This window comes from Phalacrocorax aristotelis, chromosome 4, assembly GCF_949628215.1.
Source record: "Phalacrocorax aristotelis chromosome 4, bGulAri2.1, whole genome shotgun sequence".
Lineage (NCBI taxonomy): Eukaryota > Metazoa > Chordata > Aves > Suliformes > Phalacrocoracidae > Phalacrocorax > Phalacrocorax aristotelis.
In genome coordinates, this window is record NC_134279.1 from 41,571,549 (window position 1) to 41,593,287 (window position 21,739).

At 42.3% G+C, this 21,739-nt stretch overlaps 1 protein-coding gene across 5 annotated transcripts in view; it reads left to right on the top strand.

Moving 5' to 3' along the window:
• Window positions 1–21,739, top strand: part of PALLD (palladin, cytoskeletal associated protein) — a 209,522-nt gene that overhangs the window by 183,261 nt on the left and 4,522 nt on the right. For all 5 annotated transcript variants that reach the window (XM_075091120.1, XM_075091121.1, XM_075091122.1 and 2 more), the window contains 7 exons: window positions 391–526; window positions 2,846–2,947; window positions 5,109–5,330; window positions 10,395–10,544; window positions 14,755–14,849; window positions 19,833–19,965; window positions 20,925–21,132. In XM_075091120.1, coding sequence (XP_074947221.1) covers window positions 391–526; window positions 2,846–2,947; window positions 5,109–5,330; window positions 10,395–10,544; window positions 14,755–14,849; window positions 19,833–19,965; window positions 20,925–21,132 — 1,046 coding nt within the window. The remainder of the gene's footprint in view (window positions 1–390; window positions 527–2,845; window positions 2,948–5,108; window positions 5,331–10,394; window positions 10,545–14,754; window positions 14,850–19,832; window positions 19,966–20,924; window positions 21,133–21,739) is intronic.

Below are 21,739 nucleotides of genomic sequence, written 5' to 3' on the forward strand. Positions count from 1 at the left end.
AAGATCTTTATCCATCTGGTACCTCATAGGAACCTGGTTTATCTTCCATTCCCATTTATCTAGTCATGCTTTCTCTTTCATGTCTCTTCTCACTTTATTGCCATTGCTCACCACTTTCCTCTTTAAGTGTATGGTGTTTACAGCCACTGCTACAAAATCCAGAGCCCTAATTCAACTAATGCACAAATAAAGCATAGTTTCAACGTTGTCCTTAAACTAACCATTTAACCAGTGATGTGAGTTAGAAGGGACAACATAGTAATAAGACGCCAGACCTCTAAGTTCAAAGACACAATGTAATTTTCTTTATTAATAGCAGTGATTCCAGATAAATTCCTAAATACCAATGGTTTCAGGAAAGCTAATGAATTTTCCTGTACTGTTTTGCAGGGGATTTCCCAAGAAAACAGGCAGAACTGCTAGGATAGCATCAGATGAAGAGATTCAAGGGTCAAAAGATGCTGTAATTCAGGATCTGGAAAGAAAACTTCGCTTCAAGGAAGACCTTTTGAACAATGGGCAACCGGTATAAAAACATAAAATACCCTGGGGAATGGGAGTGGGAATCATGGGTAGTTTCTCAGACATGCTGCATATAAAATAATTTTTGTAGATTATTCTTATATTTTATGTATTTATTATTTTTAGTTGCATTTCCATAAGGAATTATAGTGTACATTTTGGCCTATCATTCCTTCTTCTGTTAGACAACTTGGACTTAACAAAGCAATGGAGGTCTCAAAGGTGATGAATTTGCATAAGAAGCCTGCACAGTCTGAACATCAAGGGCCAATAAACATATGTATAGCTCTTGATCAGTCCAGGCTCATTCTACCTTTTGCCCAGCTGTTGGACAAGATGGGAAAAGAGTAGGTGGTAAGTGGACATCAGAGGGGGACAAGGCAGTTCATCATGAGAAATGACCCATTAGGAATCAGGTGTCATTAGAGCTCGCAGTTGTTGGATCTTTTTGACCAATAGAATAAAGAACTACTGATAGTACTAACTTACAGACTTTGTGAAGAGTTAACAATCTGCTTGAGGAGTCAAGAAACGAGGTGAAAATGGGCAAGTATTTCAAACAACTGATATGTGCAGCCAAAAAGTTCTCCCTTAGTTTTTGTGCATTTTAAGGTATGCAGAAAAGATAAAATACCAAATTCTTCCTGCTCAGAGTGGATGAGAACCAACTCTCCTAAGGCTCGATTACAGTTATTAAGGCATTGATTTAAATGTTTTTGAAACAGGAAAGTAATTTTTTAAATGTAGACTGTCACCCCTGCTTTGTCAATGAAATGTTTTCCAAAGCATCTGAATGCCTTGGGATGCCTTTGTGCCACTGAAAGGTAGCGTGCTTTCGTTTCTCGGGACAATGCTCGGAAGTTTGCTATGCTTCCTACTGTGTCTGAGATACGGACTCTGGAGTTGTAGTTCAAGACAGCCTATTGAGTCAGACACTACAGCTGCCAGATTCTGGTTCTTAATAAGGTCAATGGAGTGAAGTAGGGAAAATGTTCAGAGCGACTAGTGCTGCTGTACTTACCTTTCTCCATTGACTGCACAGGGCTCAGCAATTTTCTGTAACAGTTAAGCAGAAGCACTCTCATAGTAGAAGTTCCCACTTTTTTCAAAGGAGGTGGGCTGAGCTTGATTGTCAATGCCTATTTTGGAAAATGAGAGACATGTTTGGCCTGGACAAATGAATGGAATGTCCTGAGAAAACCCGCATGGCCCAAGGATAGGAAAGCATAAACTCCCCCCTAAACAACAAACCCAACAAACTGTGATCAGATGATGTGGGAGCTTGAACCAAGTAAACTCTGTTTTTGTGCTTGCCGTGAGGCTGTTGCCTTGCAGATTCCTGTCTTGGGTGATTCTGTTTGTGTAATCATGGCTGTGGGCACTTGGAGTGATCACAGGAGAAACTGAAGTGAAGAAAAGTTCATGACTTGCTTAGACATTTGTAACCAAGCCAAGAGTGGTACCTAGTTTTCATGAGTCTCAGCCTGCTGTTTTAGCTACAATATGGCATCTTTTAAAAACTGAAGTGAGCTTTTTTTAAAAATGGAAGCATTAGGTAGATGTAATGTTTTTCAATTTCCATTCTTTCATTTTTCTGTTTAAATGAAGCATTTCACCATGTAATGACTTTGCCTTTCATTCACTGGCATTTTTTTGCAATGTTGATTTGTTAGGAAGTGGCTAAGCATCTGAAAAGTGTTACTGATTGTAGAAGGAAAAACAACGATGAAATAATTGAGTTGTACACTTAAGGTTTTCTTTTAACTTGCTTTACCTTCAGAGTGTAAATGGTCTTTTATAAGCTGCCTCTTTAATTTCCTAACAGGTAAGAAGAAATAGAAATAAAAAGTCCTTACAGAATATATTTTTCTATAAGGGCTGTCATATTTTTGACAAAATAATTGAGTAGAGTAGTATCTCCTTAGCCTTTTTGGCAGAGTTTTCTGCTGTATGGTTCTAATGTAAAAATTGAGCAGAACGACAAGGAGTAAGATTTGGGATGATTTGACATGCACTTTTTTGATGGCCATGCTGATTTAAGCAGTTCTAATTGCTCATTCCTGCCCAAGTTCCTGGCAAGAGGATGGAAACAAATGGCAGAGTCAGGGCAAGGGTTGCTTAAGCCACAAGAGCCACTTGTAATGCCAAAAAAATGCATTACAAACTGTAGCAGAAAATTTGTTAGAACCATACTGCTGCTTTATTTTATTAACATTATTTAAAGCATTGCTTACTAACAGCCCTGTAGTTTTTAAGGAGAAATAAGAAATTTTCAACCTTCTTTTCCCTCCCCCTTAACCCACCCCTTTATTTTTTTGCTCAGAGATTAACATATGAGGAGAAAATGGCTCGTCGATTGCTGGGAGCAGACAGTGCTGCAACTGTCTTCAACATACAGGAACCAGAAGAGGAGCCTGTTATACAGGTGCCACATAACTCTACCATTTCATAGGAAAACAAAAAATTTCTTTCAATGTTTCTTTTTTACAGGCTGTGATTGTCTTAAAAAAAAGTCCTAGATAAGACAATAAATATGCACAGGATAGGACGGTTTTCATTACAGAAGTCATATGTTACGTATCAGTGAAGTAAACTGGAGGATCACATGCCTATTGCTCGTTTTTTCCATACTGAATAAGGTTGAAAGTTCTCATATGTCTGCTCTCTGCTTTAAACTCTTCCATTTATCCTATTCTATCCTGACCTCTAAGTCTCTCAAGGCAAAAATACATTTACTATCTTGAAACCACGTTCTCTTTATGTGTGTAATCTGCACTTTTTGGATGCAGACCAAAAACACAACATAAAGTCCGCTTGAAAGGCCAGGTACACGTTCTCCATTGTTCAGATGCCAGAGTTGCTATTCGGAAATGTGTCGCTATCGTTTGTTTATGTTACCACATAAAGTACGTTCTCCTGATTAAAAACTCTGAGAAACTGCCATGGATGCCTCTTGATCTTCTTTCTGCTTCTTGATCTTTTTTTCTACCTTTGCAGGAAGCTCGCTCTGTTGGTGCTTCTGTAGTCACTCCTGTGGATATTCAAAAGGTTAATGTTTTCACCTTTTTCCTGTCTTGCTTTTTTGTCCACTGTTTTTTTTTTTCTTCTTCTCTGTCATCTTTGCCCTTTCCCTTCTGCTATTCTTGGTTAATAACAAGAGGTCACCTAGCATTAAGAACCGGTGAGATTTTGGCTGCACTCCCTTCAAGGTGTTAAAGTTGTCCTATAAGCCCAGTTGTCTGAGTGCCGGCAGCTTAACCGCAGTAATGGCGTGCTCCAGCATCCTTCTGCCGTAATGTTAACATACACTGATCCTAACTGCCTTGCATCCAAATCAGCTGCTTTTTATATATACCATGTGTACTTCATGGTTTACTTTTATGATAAACTTTCAGCGAACAAAGAAATTTAAAAATATCTCTGCAGTTTGCAAAGGTATTTCTCTCTTCTTCCTTTTTTTTACCGTTATTGAGGGTTATGATTAGTTCTGTAACCAGTCAGTAGAAAGACTACGTGTCATTTTCAGGCCAGAGGCAATGACAGACGATGGGCATCTGAAAGGAGGCTTCGTACAAGATGTCTGTTCTATCTTAAATAAAATAAGGGTCAGAGACAATGGCCAAAGTCATTTGAAAGAGTGCCTCAATTTCTGCTGACCAAGAAGAGCGTTGGCAAATAAAGATTTGACTTTTTTTTTCTCTCCTGCTTCTGAGCTTTCTTACATTCTGGCATTATTTTTGTTATCACTGAGATTCAAAGTAGGACTTTTGTACTGCCATGTAGACCAAGTGAACAGTTCAAGAAAGTAAATAACTGCGTATGCCACAGTAATGTTTCCTAGTATCTGAATAGCAAATTTAAACCAGCAGTAGTGTTTTACACTGGATGAACTTTTTACTCTTCTTTCTGTATCTTTAATACTTTTATGACAAATTTTGTTTTTAAGGCCAGACAAAGGGGACCATGGCAACAGGAGTAAAGGGAAGCAACTATCATGGACTGCCAGTGTTGCCATTTTCTTTTTTTTCTTCCACACACACACCCCCCCCCCCCCCCCCCAGTTTTACAGGCAACTGTAAACAAAATCATTTTAGCCATCTGGTGCAGCCTCTGGTACAGTTCTATGCAAATAGCAGATGTGAACCATATGGTCTTCTGGCCATCTGGAAACAAAACCCACCCTAAATCTGCCTGTACCCTCAAGGAAATATTAGTGTGTTTCTTTGGTCTTTATGAACTGCTTCAGAATACTTTTGTTCTTATAGGCTTTTTTAAAAAATGGAAAGAAAGCAACCAATGACTTTCCTTCCTCTTATAAATTAGACCTTAAGATAACATGAAATACAATTTTTGCCTCATACCAGATGTCTTCATTGTTTCTTAGGGAATTTATTGGAGGCATGGATTATAGTGTTTTTCTTCAACAAGATACAGTTTCCTTTTATATGTAAAACCTTAACGGATTGTCAAAGATCAGTAGAATAAAAAAAAAAACCAAACCAAAAAAACCCAAAACCATTAGGAACACATCTTGCTGAGCACTCTGTTGAAGCTGGACAGTAACATGTTCTTTTCTTGTTTGACAGGAATATAAAGTCTCCAGCTTTGAGCAAAGATTGATCAGTGAAATTGAATACAGGCTGGAGAGATCTCCTGTGGAAGAATCAGATGATGAGGTGCAACATGGAGATGAACCTACTGATAACAGCATGTCACCATATTTTGAGATAAAGCTGAAGCATTACAAAATCTTTGAGGGAATGCCAGTCACATTCACATGCAGAGTGGCAGGAAATCCAAAGCCAAAGGTAAGAAAAGAACGTAAATGTTTCTAGAAACATTCTGAAGAATTCTGTATTGGTACCTTACCAATATTGGTAATGCCTTACCAACAGTCAGCCCCTGGACCCTATGGGCTGTACAGGAACAGCAGACATTCTCTCTTGACAAGAAAGACTCCTAGCTGGTATAAACTGTCAAATCTCTTTTCACATCACTGTAATTATTTAGATTTATACTATGCAAAAATCCTACCACGAGGTTTCCGCTCTTAGTTACTCCCTCCTGAGACTTCATCTCAGTTATTTTACCTACAAGTAATACCTCCGTCATTTTCAAGGTTACCTTCAGGGTACATCTGTGCCACAGAATGCAGTGCAATGCTCGAAAACCCCATGTGAGCTGGCACAGTAGTCCCAAAAGCAACCTCATCAGGTCAACATGGGTCATTAGCTCAGACACAGCAACATGCTAATGCAAAAATACGTTGCTTCTGGTTCAGGAGCCAGCGTGGTATTTCTGCATTCTTCAGCGTTGCAGAGTTCATACTCCGCATACACCCTAACAAGACTAAATTTTATTGAAAGTTAGAGGAAGGCATAATAAAATACCATAAGCTCCCACATATCCCAACAGCAAGATGAGACATGATGGTTGAGGTTTTAATGATGAGCGTCTGAGGGAGGGTTGGGCTTGGGAAGTGTTTCCTTTTAGCAAATGTAAAAGTACCGGTTGCGTGATGTCAGTAGTCTGGAAGAATGCCTTCCTTCGGTAGGTTGTGTTTAACCGTTGAAAAAAATTGCTTGGCAATCAACTGACTCATTATGCAGCAGGCAAACAGCAGGAGTGTCTTCAACTCCCTTGCCAAAACCAGTATCTTCCCCGTGAGGTCCTTGCAGCTCTTACAGTGACCTCTTGTGGACAGGGGCTCTTTTCTTCTTAGGCAAGTTCAAAGCTGCCTTGTCTCTTAGATAAGATCTTCACAGAAGCAGCCACATCCATATCTCTCATCTAGTGTAAGCTTTACAGGTATTTAGGATTTTGAACAGAGATAAATGCAAATGCCATTACATGTCCAGTGATACACGTGTATGATAGTGCACAGAATGTAAGAAGAAAAAATGGACTTTGTCAGGTAGCAAAGAAGGAGCAACAGAGAACTAGAGCTATGTCTACATTAGCGAGTAGTGCAGACCAGAAGAAGCAAACCTGTGGAATGAGACATCATCCCTGCATGCATTTCAGGAGGTTTTACTTCAGGCTAGCTCTGATCTCGTCCCGCAGACCGGAGCAGATGCAGCACATTAGATGTGTTCTTGGAGCACATTTTCTGGCTTAGTTTCATCTGAAAGGAATCCAATTCTGTGCTCCAAGACCACAACACGATGTGAACCACTGCAAAGTAAGTGGGGCTGATCACTATAGTCATGTCAAAAAGCACTCCTGCTTCAAGCTGAAGACGCACACTGAGAAGATTAGCCCAGCCTGGCTGAAACCAAACCTTTGATGTCCAGCATTCCTTTGGAGATGACCGCACAGAAGAGTCTGTTGTGCTGAATAAGGGTGGAAGACAAATGGGTTCGTTGGTGTTAGAGGCGCAGTGTCCTGGAGAGATACTCTCTTTGCCTGAGGCTCATGACTAAGTTGCTGGATCACCTGTAATGAGTCAGCCTTAGTCAACTCAGCCATTCCCTCATTTTCAGTTTTCAATTAAGGTGTAGTTTCACGGTCATCTTAATCTGATTTAGGACAGATGAAAGAGGATGTCTCCTTTCCCTCACTCTCCTCGTTTTGGTGTTAGGGGTTGCACAGCCAAGAAACCACATTGTTATTGCATCCCCTAAAGCGTGGCTCTGTAAAGGAGTATCTGATGTGAGTGCACTCTGATTCCGATACGGTGTTCTGGTTTTATGCAGTGTCAAAGCACGCACATTAAGCAGTGATTGGCTCCTTCACCTGGGGCTATGACCCTTTATTCCATTCACTTGCAGATGCTTTGTGCGATTTGTTAAGTTGCTTGGGATGGAACCAATTTCAGTCCTGTTGGATGGCTACTTGTTAGCTGGGCTTTGCAAATGTCCAAGGCTGTATCTTCCCCTCACCTGCCGGAGCAAGCCGAGACAGCGATTTTGACCTGCTCGATGGCTGATGGCTGCCCCTCTGCTGTCGTTTGCTGAAGCTGGAAGTGTTGCCCCTGAATAAATTCTTTACTTTGGCAAATGAAAAGCTGGAAATAATTTACTAACTTGAAGCTCCTCCCTTCTAAGTCTTCTGTCAGCTCTGCCAAGGAATGGCTTTGGGAAGGGCTGTAGTGTTTCTAAAATCTGGCATTCATTACAAGGGATTTTTCTAAGCGGGGTTATTGGCTTGATTATTTTTTCCCCTGAACATGCCATGTAAATTGAATACTGATGTGCAAATTCTGTCTTCATAAATAGGACTTTTTAAATCTGAGTCTACTTGTGTTATAACCTTCAGTGTAATATGAAACTATTTTCTCATTAGAATGAGAACCTGTAGTGATTCAGGAGGGATTGTGGAATACTTCTTTTTAAGAGATATTTCCCTTCAGAGTTAGGACAATGCCGTACAAACGGATAATTGAGACGTGACTGTTGCGTAAAGCTCATACTGGCTGAATATAATTCCTAGTGATTAAAAATGCCTGTGCCGCCCAAGATCAAAACCCCTTCTGTACTGTGTATTCCGTTCGATTCCTAGTCATTACACATAGGTTTCTGAAAACGTGGTACAAACAAAAGAAATCCAGATGCAGCGTTCGGTGCTTGCGTAGCTTAATGGTACATTTATGAAGAGGTATCCTAGCAAGAAAATGCTTCCCTGCAAGGGCCGTTGTTTCCAGCAGTGGTACTGTTTTACTTATTAGCTCCATGTCGGATAAAGGTAACATTAAGAATTTACTCATAAGTAAAACCCAGTGGTGCTAACGCTTTTATACTTAGTGGAAATGAGTATTGGGCAACACACGCATGGTGTTTGGCTAGCTGGTTCAGTCAATATTTGCATGTGTTGCCTTGTAACAATTCCTGGCGTGTCTCCTGATATTTCTGATAAGTTCATTGTTATTAAATAATTACTACTTAATGCAGCCGATTTCCAAGCAACGTTACGACACATGTAAAGCGTGCAAGTTAAAACTCATTTTTTGCATCTATGTTGTTACCAGCATCCATTAGCATGTGTGTGTAAGTGATCAAATATCTTCTGCATCTCCAGTAAGTGCTCTGTCAGCAGATGAGAAGACATGACTAAATCTTTTGTTAGCACCACAGAGTCTCTGCAAGGCTGCTGACAGACAAAACGGGAAACAAGTATAACCAGCTATTGAGGAAATGAAATCATTTCTAGTTACGCATAATGCTTGTTAATATAAAAACCATACATGGTAATTAATTTTTAAGGGAAATTTCTAACCGTTCCCTCCAAAATGTTCTCCGTTGTCTTTTTGTGAAACTTAAAAGTATATCCTTAACTTTCCCCCCAAGTGAATTTATTTGGAGCCTTGAAACATGGGCATGTATGACGAAGGCGGCACGTTAAACCCGGGAATTTTGATTTGCTTTGTCACTTCATTCTTACTGGAGAGCCGGCACCCTTTCCTCACCGTCAGACCTCAATTCCCACTTCAGGAACTAGACTGAGGAAGCTGTGTGTGTTTTCCTCACACTAAATAGCCCCAGCAGTCACGTGACTGGGATGAATATATTTGCTCTACTTTGCACGGGTCAACCTCATAAAAATTGTGTCGGTACCTGCACAAGTGACTTAAGAAATGCTTGACACCGCTGACCTTACGGAGTAATGCATACCTCAGAAAGGACAAGTAAATACTGTTCTACTCAAATGTTGGTCTGGGGAGCTGACTGCAGCTTCCCTAGGGTAAAATTTTTCACATATTCCTATGTGCGTTTTCATGTGTACACCATGGTTTGGGGTTTGGTGGTTTTGGCTTTTCTTCGTTTGGGTTTTTGTGGGGGCTTTTTTTTTTTTTTGTTTGGTTTGTTTTGTTTTAATTCCAGCAGATTTCAGTTTGGGGTTTTATATTATTTTTAAAAGATAGCAAAAAAATCCCAAAGCTGGGTCAAAATATTTGAATTCTTTTGCGGCTCAAGTTTGAGGCACTAAAAACACATACATGGTTTTTTGTGTAACTTATGGATTACTCTAAGATATTATTCTGCATACATCATTTTTTTTGGCTCACTGAAAGTAGATCTCGGGTCAGCCAGAGAATAAAATTGTGTATCAAAAGTAATGGAAGAGACCTCTGTTTGACAGATAACTTAACTGTTCTGTACAACTTGGAACTACGCCGGTGTTGGCGCACCATCATTAAAGGCTATCTGTGTGCTGACTCGCTTTGAAGTATTTCCTCTTACTTTGTAAAGCCGTCCATTTCTGAAGGCGTCTGTCACGTCGGGGTGACACTGTGGGTCTCAGCCGTGCCGCTCTGCTGAGCTGGCCCGGCCACACACCGAGCTGCTCGCTGCCAGCGCCGGCGGCTCAGCCCCCTTCGGCTTCTTGGGGCGGTCCAGGCAGCGCAATGGGTAGGAGACAGAACCGGGGTTTCAACAGTGAGAGCGTTACTTCTGTTTTGTTCGTCGCTGAACTAATTATTCCTACAATTACCTTGGTCTATGTTTTTATTTTCTGAAATGAGAGCGACAGCGTTCTTTCTCCAACTTCTTCAGATTCAAGTGAAATAAAAACTGAAAATTAGTAATCTTCTCTGAAACAGGACTTTTCTCTATAATGTCACTTATTGTCAGCTCTTGAAGCGTTCAGCTGCTGTTCTGCCCTCGAGATGGGTACAGCCCTTACGCACCTGTAAATTTCTTTGGTAAATGTTCACGCTGCCGCCTTTCTCTTTGATTGTTAATCCGTAACTTGTCTTTCAGTGCAAGCGGTTCGTGGAGTGTGATTCTGCACTTTTACTTGTTGACCAAACGGGTTTTCTTTTAATGCTTACCAGAGAGTTTTCAGCAGTTACGATTCATTAGCGCTATTAATTGAGAAACGATGACAATGCGCACCCACCTCTTATTGGCCGCGCCTTGTTTTTTTTCCTGCAGATTTATTGGTTTAAAGATGGGAAGCAAATTTCTAAACGAAGTGATCACTACCGAATTCAAAGAGAACCTGATGGAACTTGCTCACTGCATACTGCAGCCTCCACCCTGGATGACGACGGGAATTACACTATTATGGCTGCTAACCCACAGGTAAATGAAGGTTTGGCTCCAAAAGTGCTTCTGGACATAAATCTTGAGAAAACTATCTCATCTTACGTATGCATGATTTAATTAAATGATGAAGTCACCATAAAGTATGTAAGTTAGATTTCTGTTTTCATCTTGCATCAGTAGGGTGGGACCTTTCTATCTCCAAGAGATTAGCAACTCAACAGCAGTTTTTTTTTTTCCTGTGGTTTGAGGATTCAGAGGGGAGGGGTGGTATTTTTTAATCACTTTTCCCCATTTGTTTCAGCTGATAACATCTCAATATCCTAACCCAGCACGGATAGCAAGCGTACTCTAAAGGGAGGAAAAAAAATCCAGTTCACCAGCAGAAGCCACCCAATCCAGCACCTTAATTTTTGTGTTGATGCTCCTCACTGACTGAGGCCGACTTTTTTAAATGAGTAGGAAAGTACCACACCTCACCGTGTTTACGTTAGGCTGTGATTGCAATTCTGTGAGGCAAAAAACTCCAGCGCTCATAATGCAGGGGGGAGGTCTCCTGTGCTGATCCCCAAGTCTTAAACAAAGTTTTTCTGAAACGCAGAGCGTGACTGGTTTTGTAATATTATTTGTTCGTCGCAGACCCAGTGCAGGAGCTGAGGTGTGCAACAGAAACCCACGAGTGCGTAGGACCCAGCTAAGCTCACAGTTCATGCAGCCTGTTGAAGTAATTTTTCAAGCCGCTTTTCCTACAGCCCAGCAACTTGAGGGGAAAGATTTGCACGTGAGAAACCAAGGCAGCAGTAACATAACTTGTGGGATATAATGAATTATTTTCTTCTGTAGCACCAAATATCTTGCCAAGACGAGGCCTGCAAGCAGAATCACACTGTAAAATCACAAACTGTATCACTGAGACAGAGTTTAATCTAAACAGGAGTGTTGTGCTCTGTTATGAATGTTGCTAGGTTACTTAGCGCGACACTGCCATTTTTGCCTCGCTCTTTGTCAGTCCTGCTCGCACTGCAGCGTGCTTGTGAGTGCCTGGGCTGGACTGTGCATGCCGGCGACACACAAACAGCAGTTTTAGGCTAGATTCTACACACTGCAGTGCTTAAGTCTAGGTGGTTTAACCATTATTTCTACATATACAAATAACAGAAATAAAGAAATAACAAAGAAATAGCAGAAGGCGAAAGGACTTCTGCAAGCTGGGAGCTTTGACACATAGATGGCCATTGGGTTACAACACTTGGCACCATTTAAACTGCAGAAATTCACAGCAGGTTTAAAAATGATGAATAAATACATACATGCTCAAGGTAGGAAGTAAATCCTGTTTGTCTTCCTGTAAGTGTTGTGTTAACGCAGTACCGGGTTGCCCGAGGTGGCATTACTGCGTGATCCAGCACCTTAGAGCACCTGGTGAATAAGCTGCCTCTGTGTCTGGGCACTGCACTCGCGCCCCAGATATTTAGGGCTTGCTTTTGGCATTTGTTATTCTGGTAACGCTCCCGTTCAATGACACAACGGTGACCTAGGTTATCAGCTCTGGTCACTGATGACACTACTTTGTCAGTGGATTTTTAGCTGCACTAAAATGAGCTGGGTTTGTATTGTTCCTAGTTTGGGGATTGAAAAAGCAGTTTTGTTGAATGGTAATACTGCATCTGTGCTTTTTTTCCCCTCCCTCTTTGGAGAAGGACCAGAAGCATCTTCTTCTGGCTCCCCTAAACAAAACATCTGGCTGTTGCACCAAGCCCATTCTGTTCTTTCTTCACAGTTAATTCCCAAGCAAACCCACTCATCTCTTCCACTACTTGCTTGCTTTTACTGTGTGTTTCACAGCACAATGGAGGCAAAGAAGGGCTGTGAGTTAATGTACTTGCCTTTCACACTCAAAGATCTGGATTCCAATTCTTTTAAGTCATCCTGAGTGGAAATAATTTTGGCATAGCCACCCCAATTGTAATGGAAAGTTGTCCGCATCTCCCAGCTATCACAAACTTAGGCAAATTTGGCAAGCTTTCCTCAAGAAAAGCAAAACATGTAAATATAAGGGAGCCGCATCGGGCTTCTGATGGGCTGGTAGGTATTTGCTAGGCTGTTGCCATGTTTTGGTCATTGCTAGTGGAACCACCGAGCTACAAAACAAAAAGGCATATTCTTAGTTGACGGAAATGGATTTTATTAACGCAAAGGGTTCAGCTCATTGAAGCTCTGCCAGTTCATGCCACTTCAGGATCTGGACTAACATGACACTAATGTGAAGTGACTTGTTGACATGCCTCGGAAGGCATCCGTGGTGTGACGGTGTCAGGCAGCACTGCCTGCGAGGTGAAGCGCAGCGACCCGGAGTCAAGGTTCTAATGCACCTCTGGGGTCTGCAGTAACACTTGCCACAGAACTCAGTCGAGAGCAAATGGACCCCAGGCCTGGGCAAACACAGAACCTTGCCTGTTTTAGGCCTTTAGTTAAAGGTTACGTCCCTAAACCGAGCTTCTCCCATGAGCTGAGTGGGCTCGAGTTGAGTTCTTATTTTCACCTTCTTTCCTTTCATCCCACTCTCTTCTCTGCACGATGCACCTGCAGTCCTCAGGCTGGACTTCCCTTATTTTCTAGGCCACTTTCTCATCAATTACGTCCACTCATCGCTTCCTTCCCTTTCATCCCATGACTTTTCCGAATCTTTGGCTTCCTGCTTGTTCTTCCCTATCCAAATTCTGTACTGTCCTTTGTGCTTTCATTTGTGATGCCTTCCTGTACTGAGATACGCAGAAATTATCTCAAAATGTGTGAATGCATCACCTGCCAGAAAAAGAATAATATGCAGTGGTGCCTAAAATAGAACTGTATTTGTTCCAGATGTCTCTCATGATCTTGTAACAGGGGGAAAAAAAAAAGCTTTTGCTTAAGAAATCGCTGCAGGTCACAGGCAAGGGCTTATTTTAACGCAAGTATTTTTCTTGTGGACTAAATGAGTCATGGGAATAAAGGCGGGACACAGCAACTTCGTTTCTAACAGCCTGGCAGTAAGGCAGCGGCTGCTGTACTTGGAGGCTGCTTGGGACCCCAGTGAAATTGTTTTTCAGTGGGCTTTGGATGGTTGTTAGTGAAGAGCTGCTTGCATCCCCCCGAATTACTGCGGCAAAAATATTTGGCGCTTTTATGTGGACAGACTTGAGCATGCAGGACTCATAGCGTCGACCCGCAATACGCTGCAAAGCTGGCGTGGGCATCGCCTTACTGCGCCCACTCCAGGGGGCCGAGAGGCAGATGTGCACCAGCTATCCATTTATCAAAGAGCTATTTAAAACTCATTTTGGAAAGCTAGTAAAATTATTACATTGTTATAGAGAAGTATATAAACTTTTACCACAGTATTATTTTTATACACAGCTTTTCTATTTGTATCTGTTGTACATATTTATTAGTGCCACCAGATGCTTCTCCCCCTCACCTGGTGAATTCTGCAGCCCCCTGGACAGCAGCAGTTCTAGCTGCAGGCAGCCCCCGCCCACATTTGTTACCTCTAGAGATTGTGGTGGACACGCTGTCTTCTGGGAAACAAAGTAAAATAAAAAAGAGAACCAAATATGACAGTGCCCAGGTTTTCTTTCTCATTCACTGACAATAACCCAGGACGACTGAACAGTCTCCAACGGCCACCAGCGCAGCGCTGCGCTTCGGTGCGATGCCTACCCCAAACCAGGCTCACCCTGCCGAGGGGACCCGTCAGGTACTCCAGCGATTCTTTTGGTTGTTACATTCGTGGGGGTGTCAGAGCTGTGGCCCCGCCAGGTGAAGGGCATCGATCCGCTTTGGAGGCCAACGCTTACCAAGTGCCGTTTTCAGGATCTTGACTAGTTGGCTCGTCTTTCTGTCCACACAGAGAAACCTCCCACCCACATCGATGACTTAGTCAATACACTGTTTCAAGGACTTAATTGCCAGTGGCACTAATAACCTTTTTTTTAAAAGAAAAACTTCCAGGCAGAACCCTTTAACCAATAACCCTTTACTGTGTTATGGTGCCAGTAACTCCAGCCTGTTCTGCGTTAGACTGGAAGCTGGTTCAATAGTTTAGCATCAGAAGGTATCTTGGCAAATGTTTTTCAATGGCTTTGTGAAAAAGAGCTTGTGTTACGGGCTCTGTAACAGGTGGGCAGAAGAGAAGCGAGCAGGTTGAACATTTATTCATGTTCCATGCTTTTAAGTCTTTTAATGCTTCTCCTCTCCTTCATCACAACAGGGCAGAGTAAGTTGCACGGGCAGGCTGATGGTTCAAGCTGTAAATCAGAGAGGCCGCAGTCCTTGGTCGCCTTCTGGTCAGCCTCATATGAGAAGGTACCTGATGCTTTTTTTTTTTAATCTCCCTCTTTTAATAATATGTTTTGTAAAATTATGATGGTAAGGCAAAGAATGTGAAGTAAGAAGGTAAGTTATGGCATTGGGGGAAAAAAAATGTAACCTCTGCTGTCTACAGAGGTCTGCAAAGCTTGCGTACGCCTCTGAAATGACGCGACGTTTGAGGATCTTTAATTTTGCCTGTCTCCTCCGCCTTTCTTTGTGCCGTTCACTAATTACTCCCTGGCTTACGTTACCCTGTCAGCTGTTGGGAAGGACCCTGTCACTTCTCTTTTTTTAAAACGTCTCACCTGACCAGGGTCCTGCCAGGAACCTGTACTTTCTGCAGATTTTAATAAGTAGCCATTTAAAGAAGCAGCAGAAATAACTGCCACCAAAGACATTTATTAGATTTACATTAGAAATATTTTAGTATTTCAGTGATTTCACTTCAGGTTCTTATAAGGAATTATGAGTCAGAAATAAAGTATTAAACTTATCTTTGAGTTTACAATTATTCACATAGGAAGGTTTGCTTTATGTTTTTGGACCATATAAGGGAATTTTCCTTTCAAATACTTTTTTTCCATTACCCAAAGCATTTCTGAGGCTATTGAGCACTGCTTAGGCAGCTGTAGATAATACAAAAATATTCGTTTTAGTTGCCCAACCAGAACTGCTCTCACAGGAGTACAAGGGCTCCCGCATCACAGCTCCTGCTGCGATGAGGCATGTGTTTTGCTTAAGGGGCACACTGGCCACAGAATCTCCATACGGTCCAACCATAATACACAGGATAGATGTAATTACATAGTGTGCAATAAAGAAATGCTTCCTGTAACAATTAGTAGAGGTAGCAGGATGGACTGTAGCCCTGCTGCACACAAACAGGCTTGCTTTCCCCCCCTCTGATAACTAGAAAGTACTGGGAAGTGAGGTTGGGTGTTTAAAAGATCTTGTCAGTTTTATTCCTGCGCAGAACAAACTGGGCTTCCTGCAGTCCTGAAAGCATTTCCCAGTGTCTCATGAGGCATCCTACCACCTCCCCCTCGAACACCTCACCTTTAGGCCAGTGAAACCCCAGGCTCAGGCTGCTTACGGAAGGGAGTATCCTGCGCTCTGTCGCTGCAGCGTGACAACAGCCCAAAAAAGCTGGGTCTGTGGGGCGTACAGCAAATAAGGCACGTGACACCTGCAAATGAAATGAAAAGGTAGAAATGAAAAGTCTCTGTTAATCCCTGCAGGGAAAAGCTGCCATGCAGCGCCAGGCTTCAGCTGACTTAGCGCGCACAGGGTGAGAAAGGGGAAGCGTCTTTAAACAAGGACGGGAGAAAGGAAGGTGGATGCGGGCAGGAGCACAGCGAGCAGCTGCCACTTCTGCCTCGTTCTGAAGGCCAAAAGGCAGGCGCCTCTTTCTGCAACGGGCAGAAAGAACCCTTGGTTACCCACAGGGAGGCTCATCTTTCAGTCTCTCCAAACTCAAACAAAGTCTGAGGCCGCCGGCAGCTGGTATTTTATTTTCTAATTGAGACAAGTACTCGGGCAGCCACTATTGTTTCAGTTGGGTGTCCAATAGTCATGAATTCCAAATATGAGATTTCCATATAGCAGTTTAATTAAAATTAGGGCAATTATTGGGGATTCTTTGTTCCTGTAAAACGACCGTATGTGAAGGGCTCATTCCGCTGTGTTTACTTAGGGCAGGCCTGGCTCTGCCGAGCATTCAGCACAATGCTATTTCTGTTTAGTGACATTTCCCACTGCGCCCAGCACCCCGTTGTCCCCAAGACGGATGAAATTTGAGTGTGTCAAAGCCCCCTAAGGCAGGCTCCCACTGTTGGCTTGTCTAATGCACCGTATGGTGATACCGTGCTCCCCCTATACCATCGTATGTGCTGCGTATACTGCCATATACTTCTGATAAGTAATCCTCCTGTGGCATTACAATATTATTTCTGGAAGCTTTCTGCTTGAGAGCAACAAAAGCCTTTTTTCCCCCCCCCCCCCCCCTCTTTTTTTAATGAGTGTAATTATTAGCTTAATGAACTTTATGACTTGTTACACTGTTGACAGGCTTTTCCTGAAGTATTTTTATCCTCTTACAGAATGTGTTCTGGCAGAGCTCTGTTTTTTTGTCATCCTCACTAAATCACAGACATTTTAAAACACTCTCTGTAGTTATTTCATTTTTCTGACATTTGCTTAGCTTGCAAACATTACCTTTTTAGCATCACTTTGCAGGGGGCGGGGGGAACGTCTTGAAGTGTCTTGATGTGTACAGAGCTTGGGCACAATCCCTTAGACGACACAGCACTCGACACTGTAGCACCTAGGCTGTCTTGCAGTGCACTGCAGCCAGAGCCCCAAATAAATGATCTTAAAATGCATAAGATTTGAGGAAGCTTTAAAAAATAAATATTCCTATCGCCCCTGCTCTCAGTGAGAGGATTAATTTGAACTTAATCTCCTTTATCCCAAATTAGTGATCATTATTACAAGGTGAGTCATAAAGTCTTCCCCAGCTTCTTGCTTGCTGAAATTCCTCGTGCGTTACGCCACTCCAACCCATGGAGTCTCCCCCGGACACATTTAGTGCAGGATGTCAGCACTGCTGAAACTGATCTTCGCAATTTGATGCCCACATCACAACTCTAAAGAACCCACAACTAATCCAAGGGTATTCCAGTCTATGGCAGTTTGTCTTTCCTGGACATCTGAAGTACGTGGCTCTACTTGTTTCATCATTTCTTTAAAACCACAAAATGTTTTAGAATTAGAATAACCCTGGTTTCACCTCTCAAGGTGAAAGCTTAAAAGTAGTCTGCAATTTTAGAAGTAAATTTACAAAGAGGTAAAAAGAAATGCATTATTTATTTCTGACTCCAGACTAAACAGAATGCTGATTTAGGTTTCCTTTCAAATGAGTAATTTGAAAACAGTATGCTCTTGAATCGTGAAAACTTAAAAAAAAAAAAGCCATCTTCAGTCACAAACTCCTTATCTTTTTGCATTTCATTTCGCTGAATTTTTCGCCCCAGTTTTGGTGAGCACTGTCTTTCCATGCATCTGACCGGGGTGCACATAAGTGCTCTGAAGGGTTGCATGCATTGTGTTGTGCTCACTTGACCGGATACCATCATCTCTGTTGGTCTTGCAGAACTCACTACCAAAAGCTCCAAGTACAGGCTTTCTTTGTTACCGCCCATTTTCCATCCCAGCTGCATGCGCATGAGGCAGGTTTGTCTGCAGAAATGGTTAGGAACTCACCAGCTGGAGCTGAGTGTTGCTTATGAGCTGTAATCCAGTAGCTTTAGGTATATTCAAGTGGCAAAAATCCTGGGTGCTTAAGACCTGGACTGAGGCACCTGAAGAATTACCTAAGCTTTTAGTGTGCGCAAAGATGTCAGCCTGTTGGATTCCCCCCCCCCCAACACACATTTGCTTTAGTTATAGCTGTGGGAAGGCTGTGATGATCATTAAAAAGTCAAAATTTATCTGTTCATGACAGATTTATATGGTGGCAGAAGTGATGACTGGTCAGAATTCAAACAGCGCAATAACAGAGAGAAGGGCAACAACAGAGGGCAAAATAAACCAAATTCAAGCAAGTCTAATTAGGCTTAACCTCAGTGGCACACAGCATGCAGCAAGAGGGTTTCTCTCTCATACCGTAGCACAGCATCTTCTTTTCCACATGTAACTGTGGGGAGTCTAAGCTGTTTTGTTGTTGTTACGAATTATTTTAACCTAAAGAAACGCCCCTGGGCAGTGGAAAAAGCAGTAGAGCCATGTCTACGGCAGCATGTATGCTGCAGACACCGGCCAGAACACTGACAAAGTTAACAGAAACTGGAATTCAGAAAAGAGAATTTCCCTGTGAGGTATCATTGATAAGAGTTACCTGGGAGGATATTTGAATAGCTCCCCTTCGCTGCAGCAGGATGGTACCGTAGGCAGCAGCTGGCTCCAGAACAGAATCCATCAGAGCTGATCAGGAAAGGACAAAAACTGACCTAAAATTTTGTTTCCATTACAAATTTATTTCATTACTAAATCACATGAACGGAATCATGCTAATTTCAACTGGAAAAAAATCCAGTTAAGCAAAGAAAAAGATTCTATAGATTAAATTAACAGGCAAGAACAGCGAATGCTGAAAATAGATCAGATGATACCGTGGAAGCTTATGGCAATTGATACGGTTTCTGGGGACAGGAGTTATTTTTCCTTCTTTTTACTTTTTGTTAAACTTTAGGGTCCCTTTTTGAAGAACAATTTAATGACCAAAGTTTTTCTTCCTATTGCTTACAAATGCCATTCTCGTTGTTTTGACACCACAGTTTGATGGCTTTGAAAACGCTCAAGAACATCTCAAACAGAAAACCTGTTAAATGAGGAATAAATACCCACAGCACTTCAAGCCACAGAATTTTCTGTGTGGCCTGCAGTGGTACAGAACAAAATAAAAATAAGTCTCGTGCAAAGTCTCTTCTCAGCTGAGATGGGTCAGCTTTTAGCTGCTGTTATTTTCTGAAAGGTAAACACAGTTGACCAACAGGACAGGTGCTTTCTGCTGTAATCAGCAAGGGTGAAGGGATTAAACACCCAGGACACCAGAAATGGGGAACTGAAGCTACGTGCTAAGGCCCACTGACTGACTTTATTTGTACTTCAGTGATTTAAAGACTAACTCTAAAGAAAAATACTACCAGGTAAAAATACAAGCAATTATTCTGTGGCAAGATTGTTTTCTAGATCGTATTTTGCCACAACATGAATTAAACAAAAGTAATTCACAAGTACAGTGTCATCATTAACTCAGTCTGAGCCAAATACGTGTGTTTGTGTGTGTGTAAATATGGAGTGATTATGGTATAGGTCAAAGAACTGATTTAAAATTCAAAGCAGTCTTATAAGTGATTTTGGTTCTTCTGATTTATCAGGGAAAAAAAATAATTTACCTTTATTTCATATTATTTTAAGACCACGATCTCGATCAAGGGACAGTGGTGATGAAAATGAACCAATTCAGGAACGATTCTTCCGGCCTCATTTTCTGCAGGCTCCTGGAGACCTGACTGTTCAAGAAGGAAAACTCTGCAGAATGGACTGCAAGGTAAGTATCGTGCGCCGGCCAGTGGCAGCCTCTCTGTAACCTTAGCTGGCTCAGGACCCAAGGTAGTTTCTCTTTAAAGGTGGTTTACCTATTGGCAGTTTCAGCGACTGCCACTAGGTTAATCAATCTCATCGCTTATGAGCAAGCTGACAATAAATGTTTGCCTCCCCTCCAATCAAAGTGCTTCAGGCGAAGGTTACAGCTCAGAGCAAGCTGGCAGCTAGAATTCAGCTGTGCCAGGGTGCGGAGGGAAGCAGCACCACACTAGAAAGACAGCGCACTTCTCCATTTTAAGTCCTTTCACTACTTGAGTTTCGATCCCCCATTAAAGTTTCAAACAATATAATCTTGATTTATGACTTTGCCTAACAGAATTGATTAAGGCTTTGATGACTTCTGTTTACTTTACGCTGACATATTTGGGAGAAGATATTTGCTTTCAAGTAGTACCCACAGCACGGCTTCCCAAAGCGCAAGACTGGGCCACACACACCAAGCATTAATAGCACAGGCGGTGCTGTCACTACACCTCAGCGGAATGGAACTTGGAGTCCAGCAATTAGTCAGCTAAGCATCTTTTTGGCTGCAAGTTTTCCACAAAAAGTTAATCCAGAAAGGAGTATCTTCTTGTTCCACGTGAAGAGCGAACAATCTAAAAAGACAAAAGGTGTCACCCTGCCTTTTCTTTTGCAACGTATTACTATTTAGGTTCTAGCATATCTAAACACTGATCTTTCTTCAGTCACGCCCATAAGACGTGGAATCCAGGGAGTTGGCCAGAAAGTAAGTAAATGACTACAACTGAGTCAGTGTGTAACTCAGGACAGAATTAGATCTTCAAACCTTGTAGTGCACCTGCAGTAGCAAACACAACCGAACTTCTCTGAAGTAACAAGTCAGGACTCCTCTGGTGTTTCATACGGCTAAGACCGTTTCCCTCTATTCTGTTTACACTTAAGGTTAGTGGATTGCCGACTCCAGATTTAAGCTGGCAACTTAATGGAAGACCAATTCGCCCTGATAGTTCTCACAAAATGCTGGTGCGTGAGAATGGTGTGCACTCCTTGATCATAGAGCCCGTCACAGCCAGAGATGCTGGAATCTACACGTGTATTGCCAGCAATCGAGCTGGCGAAAATACATTCAGCCTGGAGCTCATTGTTGCAGGTAACACTGTCACGCTAAGCTTCCACACAGAGCACTGTAAGGGTACCATGGAAAAGGAAGCCTGAAGTGCCATCAGGCAGGGTGGTTAAGGGGTGGGGGTATGGGAAGGGAACCTGGCAGAAACACAACTATGGTAGTTAGTTGTAGGTGACACATTTGCGTTATGTTGTGGCATAAGTAACCTCCGTGTACACGGTTAAGAAAAGAGGGCGGTTGCCACATTGGGGCCACACACCAGACTGTTCACTGGAACAGGGTTTTTAATGGCGATTTGTGCAGCCCCAGCCTTACCATTGGGTAGCGAGGATGGCATGGCTTGTGCCTTTCACAGCGTATTAGACCAGTGCCATTCCAGCCTCCCGGTAGAGCAGTTCCTTCTATAATTAAAAGCCCACCCTATTATTAAGGAACACTGCTTAACAGGCATTGTGCGGCCAGTTTATGGAGTCTTTGTGCTCCACATATCAATTCTTTCAGGGAGGCGGAGGGGGACACACACCACTCCAGCTCTATTAGTGCTCACTTCTTGCCTATTAAAATACTGATGGGACTGATGTTTTCTTCAGATGAACCAGGGCTGGACTTTGTGATTAACAAAGACAACGCT